Source organism: Magnolia sinica, chromosome 6 (assembly GCF_029962835.1).
Source record: "Magnolia sinica isolate HGM2019 chromosome 6, MsV1, whole genome shotgun sequence".
NCBI classification, from domain to species: domain Eukaryota; kingdom Viridiplantae; phylum Streptophyta; class Magnoliopsida; order Magnoliales; family Magnoliaceae; genus Magnolia; species Magnolia sinica.
Window position 1 is genome coordinate 2,260,941 of NC_080578.1, and position 12,193 is coordinate 2,273,133.

At 41.6% G+C, this 12,193-nt stretch overlaps 2 protein-coding genes across 2 annotated transcripts; both read left to right on the forward strand.

Moving 5' to 3' along the window:
• Window positions 1–7,572: 7,572 nt before the first annotated feature.
• On the forward strand, window positions 7,573–9,112 carry LOC131249457 (uncharacterized). Its single transcript, XM_058250268.1, has 5 exons — window positions 7,573–8,070; window positions 8,151–8,379; window positions 8,469–8,604; window positions 8,758–8,914; window positions 9,104–9,112. The coding sequence occupies exons 1-5, from the start codon at window positions 7,573–7,575 to the stop codon at window positions 9,110–9,112; spliced, it is 1,029 nt and encodes a 342-aa protein (XP_058106251.1).
• Window positions 9,005–10,651, forward strand: LOC131249824 (uncharacterized protein At2g29880-like). The gene is made up of 2 exons (XM_058250576.1): window positions 9,005–9,642; window positions 9,732–10,651. Exons 1-2 carry the CDS (start codon window positions 9,214–9,216, stop codon window positions 9,810–9,812), a joined length of 510 nt encoding a protein of 169 aa, XP_058106559.1. The 5' UTR covers window positions 9,005–9,213; the 3' UTR covers window positions 9,813–10,651.
• The last annotated feature ends 1,542 nt before the right edge of the window (window positions 10,652–12,193 follow it).

Below are 12,193 nucleotides of genomic sequence, written 5' to 3' on the forward strand. Positions count from 1 at the left end.
TAGCTTCCAGAGCATCGATGTTTTCCTGTTTCTGATCGAATGCGGGCTGTTGCATGACAGCTCCTATGTGGTATCTACGCGTCTTATTCTGATGGCGCATGTGTCATTGATCCCATCCATTCATTGGGTAGGTGAGATTGTTAGCACGCCCTGGACTAAAAATAATGTTGGTCCACTTGTGATAGAGGTCAAAACAATAGAAGAAAAATGAACAGTTGGAAAATGAATCCGATAGCCTAAAATGAACTTTCATGTGCCTCACTTGTTGAGCGCAATAATACAAACCTATTTTTGGTACATGGCAAGTTCAAAGGGCGTACTATCTAATGAATGGCCAGGATATCTTACACGTGTACAGTCCAACGTGGAACCAGACACCGCATTCTATCAAAACCCACCTGAGGCATGAAACAACGTTTTCAGTACAGAACTTTAAAGCAGTGTGGGGTGCACCAGTGGAAAGCATGCATGTCACTAACTTGTGCCATATGGCTGGTGTTTCTTGCATGTGGATGCGCATACCTCTACACGCGTGTGTACCATATGGCCCCGGTACACGCTTGCGTGTTTCACCACATCTCCATATGCATGTTCGCAGCCACAAATAAAGCGGCATTCATGCAGTTCAATCCAAACCGTTAAATCATGGAAACGTTGCAGATTGAACATAATCGAAAATCACTGTGGAAGGATGTTCGTAAATGTCAGATTCACAACCGTCAAATGAAATATAAACGGTTCGTAGTCAAGAAAAAATGCAAATTATTAGTGGGAGGTTCTGATTTATGGACATATCCCATCTAATGTCGGCAATCTGATTTTGACGGTTGATCTGAGCTCCATGGATACCCAGCGTGCTATGTGCCACGTACACAGGTCTTGATTTTCCCTCTACAACCATCTATGGTTGTTGCTTTGTTTTTTTTCTCTCTCTTGGTCCCATGCCAAAAACTATGTATCTGGAGCTTTCTGAAGTGAGGGATCAGAACCGCACATCTTGTTGTTGATAGAGAGTCATTTCTCTGAATGAAAGATCAGATCAGTCTGTCCATCTGGTGAGCACAATCATCAGGAAGAAAAATCATTTAACCGTCCATTTCCACCATCCCCGTGCGACAACCTGATCTGCAGATCTTCCCAAATTTCCGGTCAAGCAACTTAAACTATGGACTCCACCTGACCAGCGGCTTAGATCTCACACATTCATGCCATCTTGGCACGTGTGACGAGCTACTGCCGCAAAAAGTACACACGCGCATGTGCACTTTCTCTCGCTACTCCCTTGGGCATGTGCCTACATGTGCCCTTGGGCAACTACGTACTAAACCAGCCACGTTCATTTACAGTTGGCAGAAACCAATGACTATGACTTTCAATCAAAGACTGAGATGATTGCCGTTTTTTTTTGAAAAAGACAAAAATGTTGATACTCGGGAGAGCGTGATATATGATACGCAAGCATTTAGAAATCGCATACTTGTATCCAAGTCGAACTAAACTGTCCAATTTATTGGTTACCAGTTAGATTCATCACAAACCAAAAATTACGATTATTTGATTATCTGACTATCAGATTAGTCGACATTTATTGGACGGATAGAAATAAAGAATATCCTATAGTGTCCACGAATCAGACGTTAGGATCTTTCCAAAATCAGATTTTGGGACTGGCTTAGCGACAGTGGGTTCCACGATTTATACGGTTTAACTAGAGTTAATGTATTGCACGTGTACAATTTCTGGGTGCCTGCTTATCAAGCGTCGTACGCTGCCTGAGTATCATATCAGCCCCTAATCTTATCTTTCTTTCGTGTGAAGGCACATGCGAATGTTTCAGCTGCCTTTCGTTAGACTTCAACGTAATTGGTAGGGTACACTTGCGAATGTTGGCCTGGAACTAGTCGCGAGTTTTGCTAATCCCACGCGCGTGTGAGAGCGGTGACCATCCACATGCAGTCGCACGTGACAATATGACACACATTTCGGAAAACGGATCTGGTGTGCACTGCTTAGATCTTCTGGTGTAAAATCCGGCAATTTCACACCTCAGGCGGACCACAGGATAGCAACAAATGGACGGCTTAAAAAATGTTTTAATCCGTTTACTTTGTGCACTGTGGCCCACCTGACGAGTGAAACTACCGACCAAAGGGAAAGTGGTATCTTTCTCCCCGTTTTTCATATTGGCACGTGTGTCTGCGTGGTGTTAGCAAATCTCACTAATGAGAGAGTTCGTTTTGTCTCTGTGGCGACTCAGTATCCAGCGTATATCGCCACTTACCGGGCCCACGTGCTGATATGGTCCTGTGATTCGATCCGTTCGTATTCCAATTGCTAACATACAGAAGCTATTGTACATTAATCGCTCTTGGGGGATGATCCTAACCTTTGATCTATGGATTTTCATGAGAACCATTGAAAATCTTTTTTAATTGTTCTGATTAATCTACAGAGAGTGATCTTCCAAATCATAAGCCTAGATACCACGAAATGGACGGTTCCGATCATTGGACCAGTTAGCATGTGAACTCCACTGTTTGGCTACATATGGCTGGATTCTAAGTCGCGACATACGCAAAACGAACTTTTAATCTCATGATCGCTCTTAAGAACTGAAGATTAGTGGGAGCTATTCTTTATAATGACGGTGGTTGAATAAGGGCCCGGATGCTCTATAATACGCAAGCTCTATGGACCCCACCATTTCGTTTATGGAAATCCACTCCGTCCATCAAACGAACCCTTATTTTAACCGTAAATAAAAATATCATCTCTATAGAAAACAGTCCGACTGTCCACACCAATAGCAACAATGTAAATTTCTCCAGAAACCTCTAAGTTCACTCGGAGTAGCCCGTGTGAATCTCAGATCATGCTGATTTTTGTAAATTCACTTAATCTTGGTGATTTAAACCTGATTAACGGGTTTGATTAAAGATACACACTATGGTATCCCTACACACAAACCTATACTTAGCATCCAATCCCCATTATTCCGCTTGGTGTGGCTCAACTGACGTGTGAATCTGTCTTATTTTTTTTTATCACGAGCTAGGATCTGGGATAAAACCTGATGGACGGAGTGGATTTCACATATACAACATGGTAGCTCCCACTTCTTTTTATACATCTCAATTTGCCTTTTGTGGCATGACGTTGGGCATGATATGCAAGATCAATGTCTTTTTCTAAATGGTAAAATCTGAAATTCGTAAAGTTATTTTAAAATCTATTTAAAAAAAGGTGATCCATACCGTTGTTATTATGGGACCTACAGTGAATGGATGCCCCAAAAGTTCCCCACTTTTTAGTACGGACCAGCACACAGTCGGTTAAGAAAGGAGATGGAGAAATGAACCATGTTCTAATAAGAAAAGGCAGAGGATTGGATCTGTGGGGCCTTCCGATCTGGGAGGCTTTTATTGCATGGTCCATCCGTGGTGGGGCCTGTCAGATCAAAGGTCCAGATTGCTGAACCATGGGTCCGATTCATGCAAAATGAATATCTAAGTATACAACTGCTTAGCTCAGGGCTGGGCGCTGACTCATGGTCTGGACTTGGACGTGTATCAGCTAGGTTTGGCCCATCTGTCGGCCTACACATGTGAAAAGAATTGTATAGTCCGGCTCATCAACGTCCCACTCGTCCACAGCCCAGCTGAGGACGGGAAAACAAAAGAGAAGAGGAGGTTTTCCTCATTCGCCAACCGGTTCCGGGTCAAGCCCGATTTGACTGGAAATGGGTCCGGTCTACAGTGGCTATGCACATGTTATGTAGACGCACCACCTATGGTGAGGTCCACAGTGATGCATGGTGTCGTCCATGTGATTCTACTTGTCCTGTTAGGACATTTGTCCAGAGATGAGGTTGACCCGTATATCAGGTGGGCCACATCTCCTGATCTTGTGCATCACATGTGCCCATGCAAACTGATTCGATGGTGATTTGCGGTCTGAATCCTCGATCAGGGCCACTCATTTGACTGATCAGCTCATTCTACACAATGGGCCCAACGATGTGGTGAATCCAAAGTTTAAGTGGCCCAGACATAGTAAATTTGAGTTTAAGTGCCTATTCTTAATGATTCAATGGTCAAATTTTATCTTCAATTAGTCCTTCATGCTATTTGGGTCCCAGTAATTGATTTAGGGGTTTACAACCGGTTAAGATGGACCGATTATAAATTATTAGACAATGTAAGCTCCCGCACACATACGCACTTAGATCTCCACAGTAACACCCGAGTATTAAAATGTATAGAATGTTACAGTCCAACTATAAGTGGACCACACCTCAAAAAGCACTCAAATTGGAGGATTTTTCTCATTAGTCTTGGAAGCTTTCTTCAGTTACATATGAGCCATTGTTGTTGTGGTTTTTTCCCCTTATCATTAATCTATTCCCAACAAGATCAATGGTTACAATGCTCCTCTTGAAAGGAAATCTGGGACATGGTCAGCCACAATGAGCTGCAACAGACCACTTCACTGTTTGGTACCTTTTCTGCGCAGGTGGGTCTGTGATTGGTTCATCTAATCCATTAATCTGATGGCCTCTATCATGGATGAACCATGCCCAAAAAATCTCCCAAATTGGAAGATCATAACCATCAAACTTTTGTCTTGTCTCTAATCAATTTTGAAATGTTGGTGCATTTATTTCTAACCATGTCTTTACATGCCAACAATGAAAAAGGTTAAGTTGGCCAAATGAAGAAGTTTTTTGGGCATGGTTCATCTATGATGGGATCCGTTAGATCAATGGATTGGATAAACCGACCATGTGCCTAAATGTATATAATAGGCACCACCAGATACAGATTTTCTCTATTTTATTTACAAATTTGCAGGATAGTTCCAAGTGTAAAATGTTTGCAAAAAGGGAGTTGTGATGATAGGTTGCTTGTGCATAAGATACATGTAGGGCCCATGGTCCAAGGATCTAAATTGCTGATGTGGTGGGCCCAACATGGATGGGGTATGCCCTAAAAATCTCTTACTTTGGAAAATCCCAACCCCTTAATTTTGACACTCTCTGCTGAATGTGGACCATTTCTATATTTTATCTGTTAATGCAAGTCATCGGTTTCTGGCCTAAAATTGGACCACAACAATAGATGGCTCACATTTAGAAAGAATTTGTAACCATTGAATTTGTGGGTCTGGTTGAATGAGGGTCAGCCCAAGCCCAGCCCATTTACTAAACAGGCCATGAATTCGGGACCAAACCCAACCCCATTACTTAAGTGGGCCATTATTTTTAATCCGAGCCCAACCTACTGCCACTTTTAGTTAGCCACTCATCCACCTGATCCGTTGTACCAAGAAGATTGCAAGGTCAGGATGCATCATGGTAGCAAGAATTGTATCCTGGTCCATCTACTATGTAGAAGTGGGGATCACTTTTCAGTGATATGGACCGTTGATGGATGGGCCCTATCACTAGATTGGATCCAACTGAGTCAACATGCAAATTGTTGTTTTTGGATGTCTTAAATCATTCAGAAACAAGGTATGTTGATGACATCGACAGACCATTCAATGCCATCGAACAGTTACTCGATCCCATCGATGATTTCCAGATTTTCTTTAGTTGGTTGCTGGACTAGCTCAGTGATATTTCGATGTCATCGAAGAGTGTTCGATGACATCGAAGGCTAAGTTCGATGTCATCGAAAATGGCTCGATGCAATTGAAGAAAAATTCAATTTTCATGTTTTGTATTTGGACAATTTTGATGTTATTTTGATGATATCGAAGTGGGTTTGATGCCATTAAGGCCCTGTTTGGTTTTCCGAATTACACGTGTTTAGGTGTAATAAGTCATCATTATACTTTAGCCGCGCATTTGAAAAACAAGCGATTCGGCTGTAGTCTGACAGTGCCGAAATGGCGGTAAAGAGATCTCGGGCAGAGACGGGATTTACATCCCATGTAGTTCGATTTATGGATGAGTCTTAACGGTAGTAGTTTGGTGGTCCGCATGAGCACCGCTCGTGCTACATAAGTATGATTTCAGATTTTAGCTTTTTAAAAGCTTCTCCTTCTCTTTCACTTCTCACTGGTGCACTCGTCTCTTTTAGAGCGTGAGATCTCCATCTAGGTAAATGACATACCATTCTTTCTATTTACTTTTGCCTATCGCTTATTCTTTCACTCTGAATCTACCATTTACATGATAACATCTCCTTCTATTCCACTTCTCTCTGTGTTTGCTGTCGAAACCTGAGCAATGGAAACAGGGTAATATAAAAAGCATCTCCTTCTTCTTGCGCATCCTCTTTCTCCATAATATCTGAGGTATGGAAACAGGGAGAAATGCATTTTAATCTGGCCATCGTGTCTCTGTTCTTCTTCATCGAGATCGCACGGCCTGCTCCATGTCCATCTGTTCGGTAGCTTGCATGTCACTGCATGTCTTCTACCATCTAACATATTACCATTTTCATGAACCCATTTGAGTTGCATGTTGTTGGAATGTCATGGTTTCCCTTTGTCGACATCGTCACCTTATTCCGATGTTCATGACAATCTCCGGGGCCTCATCCATCTGCCTTCCACTACTGACATCTTCTCCAATACCCTACTCAGGTATTATATGGATTTCGCTTCGGTTGAAAACCCTCTATTCCACTATTGTTCTTTTTTCTTCGACGGTGATAAATCTGTTACTCTGTCAACATGTAGAAATATCCTCTGCCGTCTGGGACTGACATCCACCCCCAGCCATCAGCTACGGAAACGCCAGAAGAGGTAAGTCACGTAGCTCTGTTGAATGGCTGGAGACCATGACATAGTTAGAAGTGAAGCTATGAAATAGAAGTTGATGTCCTGTTCTGGCTTGTTTCGGACACTTGTGGCCCACACGTTTGACATTGATCCTGTAAAGAAATTATGGTGGGCCATTGTATACGTGCCGACAGGCGAACAAGCTTAATGTTTTCCACACTATACTTTCATGCTACATATGCGCTCATTGCAAGCCTCTTTCCTTGATAACTATCCCAGCACAAACTGGACATGCATACCTATCATTTCTGATATTATCAGTGCCATGGTTAATAGAGCTGAGACGTACAGTTAACGACCATGACTGATAAACAGTTCTACTACATAAAGATGGTTACCTATCACTTCTTGCATTATATTTCCAATGGTTAACTGAACATTTGAGACAGCTATCAACCATGTTCAGTTATCTGTTATACGATTTGAACATCGTTACCTATCATGTGTTATATTAGCATTCCCTTAGTTAACTGAACATGAATGAGATAGCTATCAACCATACTGAGTCTGATTGCACCCAGTTTAAATGCACCTCATGTAGAACCTAAACCTGAATGTTTGATAAACTGTCCCTCGATGGACAACTTCTTATCTGTTATGATTTTCCGTAGAACCTGTAGCACTAATATAATCATCTCATTTAAGAAGCTGTAGGATAGAGTTGGACTAAACCTTTCCAAATTTCCTAGACCAGATTTAGATAGTTGGCGCTGAATATTGATATTTTGATGCTGCTAAATCAACTGAACAGTTGGTGTGTTCTCCAAGAAAACCAAACAGAACATGGATGAACATGGATGGACGGATGAAGAAATGGCAGCCTTTGCAGCTACACTTGCTGCAGCAACTACAACAATTGCTGTCGGCGAATATTGCAATAATATTTTATTTAAATCACCCTCCAGATTCGGAGACCTTGAAAGAAGGAAGCTAATAAATAGCATTATTAGAGCGGGTGACAATGAGTGTGTAGCACAACTCCGCATGAACAAAGCTACATTTTTTAACCTATGCTCGTTTTTTAGGGATAGAAATTTACTTCTTAATGGGAAACATGTATCTTTGGAGGAACAACTTGTCATGTTCCTTCACATGGTTGAACATAATGTTAGGAACCGTGTCATTGGGCATCGGTTTATAAGATCTGGAGAAACGGTGAGCCGCTATTTTAGTAAAGCGGTGGATGCTATTGTCGGATTGTATCCGGAGTTCGTGAAACTCCCAAGTGCGGATACACCAGTCGAGATCCTAGCCAATTCTAACTGGAGTGATTACTTTCAGGTATGGTATAATCAGATTATGCAATATTGCGCAATGTCATATACTTTATCTGTCTTCCTGATTATTCATGGTAAAAATAGGACTGCATTGGTGCAATTGATGGGACTCATATACTGGCCTACGTACCGGTACTGGAAAGTGCAACCTACCGTAACAAGAAAGGGGTACTTTCTCAGAACGTGTTGGGTGCATGTACATTTGACATAAAGTTCGTATACGTGCTCGCCGGATGGGAGGGATCAGCTTCTGATGCACGCGTCTTACAAAGTGCTTTGACACATTCCATTGATCGGTTAACTTTGCCTGAGGGTACTGAGTTAATAACTGTCTGACAACCCAAAATTGATAATATGATTTTCCACCAAATTAGATTGGTAATTCATCGCAATTAATTGTAGGTAAGTATTACGTAGTTGATGCTGGTTACGCTCATTCATCGGGATTCACGGCTCCTTTCCGAGGTGTACGGTACCACCTCAATGAGTACCGCACAGGCTGCAATCCTTCCAACAAGAAAAAACTATTCAACTATCGGCATGCTCAACTAAGAAATGTTATAAAGTGAATTTTTGGGGTATTGAAAGCCCGCTTTCCAATCCTCAAATTCGCTCCACCATACAACCTTCAAACGCATATGAAGATAGTCATCGCATATTGTGTGTTACATAACTTTATCCGTATATCTAGCGGTGATGGGTTGGTAGAAGATGAAATCACATCTACAGATGTTGCTGAGAGTATAGATTTGTCTCCATGCGATATAAACGTGACACAACGGGAGAATGACGAATGGGCGACATATCGAGACAACATTGCTACTAAGATGTGGAACGAATCTCATCCTGTGAGTCGTACGGCTTGAAATCTGAATTGTAATTTAACTTTTTACAATAGGTAATATCACCACATGACTATACTGTGTTACGTATACAGACTTTGTGAAAAGATCCCTTTATACTTTTGGATAATTGTAATGATGAATATCCTCATTTCCATATACTATCTTATAAGTTTTTGCGTTTATATATTTCAGCTATTGTAAATTAATGCATCCTCCTGACCTAGATGCTTTGGTTGTACTTATCAGACTAAATCTGCTCATTGTGCTATTTTTAGATTATCGAAGTATATAGTGACGACGATATGGATCCAAATAGTGGTGACAACCAAATTACACCAAAGAAACAGTCTGGGCAAGGTCGGTGTGACACACCCAGAAGGACACCACGCAAATACAAATCGAAATCACTTGATGAGAACGTTATGTCAGGTGGTGTTATGCGGTGGACAGACCAAATGGATGACTGTCTCATCGATACATTGATGGATGTGGTTGCGAACGGCCGCAAGAGTGCGAACGGATTTAAGAAGGAAACGTATAAAACGGTTGTGGAAAGTGTCAGGAGGGCACTAGGGATATCAGTTGTGGAGAAGCATGTTGGTAATCGCCTGCGAACACTAAAGAGGTTGTATTTTGAGGTTCGGGACACCCTGAACGCGAGTGGGTTCGGTTGGGATGACGACAAGAAGTTAGTTACCGCGCCAGATGACGTATGGGATGATTACATACGGGTGAGATGTTATTTTTTCATTTATCATTTAGATTATCTAAAGCTGGTCCATTGAGGTTTACTAATCAATATATCTGTCTCTGTGAATAGTCACATCCCTATGCCCAACATGTTCGTAGAAAACCGGTAAGAAGGTATGATGACCTCGTGTTCTTATTTGAAAGTGACTGAGCTACTGGACTTCGTGCTACAACTGAAAATATGCATACTCAAAGTGGTACGAGAAAGTCTTGTTATGATGATGTTACACCGACTGCATCAGTTGATCTTAATGACGACATACTTGTTCTGTCAAGTGACGATGTTAGAGATAGTGGACATAACATCCAATAGTCATTTCAAAGTTACGATGGTGCGCATATTGCAACCAGAAGTCTAATTGACAATGGCAGCAACTCCGCCAACACGGGCAGCACAACTAGTTCTAAGAAGCGAGCCAGATTAGAATGCCCATGCGACGTAATTAGCAAAGGGATGAGTGAGGTGGCAGATGCTGTCAAGTCTCTAGCACTAACTATACACAAAGGGAAAGACATCATACGTATGGAGCAGATTGTACCTGCACTGGAGCAGATTGATGGCCTCACAAGTAACGAGGTCTTATGCGCAACTAGGATCCTGTCCAAAGAAGAAAGCCAATCTGCGTCGTTCCTTTCACTTCCCGAGTCTATGAGGCTCGACTTTGTGCTGATGATACTTGCACCAGATCAGTCTTTGGATTGATCTCTTCTAACTTATCTTTTTATCCACTAATCTTCTCTTTTGGGGTGTTATCTACATATGGCTGATCAGCCGTATGGTTTGCTGGACAATATTTTGGGTTTTCTGTTCATCTAGTGAAGTGTACTAGCTGTTGAAGTGCTGGACAAACTTTTTGTTTTTTTCCTGATCACGAGTTTTACTGATAGATGTGTGCTGGGAGGCACCTGGATGACTATAATTTTTTGGATGATAACTGTTACGTTCTTGGATTCAGGCCTGTAATAAATGCTTACTCCTCACTGCCTGAAAACCCGTATTATCTACTATTACTTTAAACGTAAGCTTCGTATGACATATGGGATTTTGCTTTTCATATCTGCATAGGGTACGTACTAACTATGCAGGTCTATTTACTCACAATATCAGATATGATGTAATTTTCAAGGTTAGCTTAGGTATTCTTTTTACTAAAGAATGCCATTTTTCATATTGCTAGACTCTGGTTATCTTAGGCTTTCTATACTCTATATTTCCTACAATATTTATGACATATTCATCTGATATTCCCTATATGTGCAAATGCCTAAAAAGCTGTACGTTGTTTTCAACGGACGTCGTCCCGGCATTTACCACAACTGGGAGGAATGCCGTCAGCAGGTGGACATGTATTCCTGTGCCCGCTTCCATGGATACAAATCCACGGAAGAGGCATTAGTTCAGTGGAAAGAATATCGCGAGCAAATGGATGTGACAAATGCATTCACACATGAGACGCTGAAGGATCGTGATAGCAACGGGTCCACGTATGGACCGGGATCTGGGACCGCTCATATGAATCCTCTACCGACTCTCCAGGGACCATCTTTCGACTGTCCATCTGCTAGTGAGAACTGCATGCGGGAGGACGTTGATGAAGATTCGACGAATGCACTTTCGACGCTGATGAAAATTTTCTTTGCCTGCCTGGTTCTAATCCTCGTCATTCACCTCATGTCTTCGCGGTGCTGATGGCTGGACGCAGTGGTCGTTTAAGTTGGCAGACTGTGTTGACTGTTGTGGCTTTTTTTAAAAAGTGTTATGGACAATATTTTTGACGTTGGCATGCATCGTTGAATTTGATATTAGTTATCTTGACACTAATAGTTGTTTTGCGTGATAGTATGTTTCCGATCATGTGTTGCAATATTAATTGTTGTCTTGCATTGGTTATACGTGATATGTAACAATGGAGATAATTTGGAACGAATATCACGTAATCGTATGGACATAATGGTTTGCACTTCCGACACTAATACACCGTAAATTACATGTATGACTCTTTCAAGTATACCAGGATATGTAATATGTCCGTAGAATCTGTTCACATGCTCCAATTTTAAAATCCTAATCCTGTCTGGTGTGAGCATCATCGGATACCCATATATCAGTTCTTTCAGTTAACTCATTCACCATTAATGCCGTCTGGATAGAAGTTATTACAAATCCAATGGTATATCTGGACCATCACTACAAGCTTCAGCTATTTCAATTAATAGAGTTGAGACCCTCAACGGTCCTGGTCGTATAAGACCATCACCGGTCCGATGCAGTCACTTGTAACCTTCCAACGATCCATCGTCATTTTGAAAAAACAAACAGGCGTATTGAGTAGAAGTATAACTAGAATGGTGGACACCATAAGCCTATCAAGAGATTGATTTGACTACTGCATTGTATTACCAAACGACCGGTCACACAGTTAGTGTGTATTACACTATGAAAGTTTGAAAAAACAAGCGTGGGAAAGCAGAATCCCGGAACTGCTCCAATGATTAGAAATACATGTAAAGAAGTTATTATGATGTCTTTAC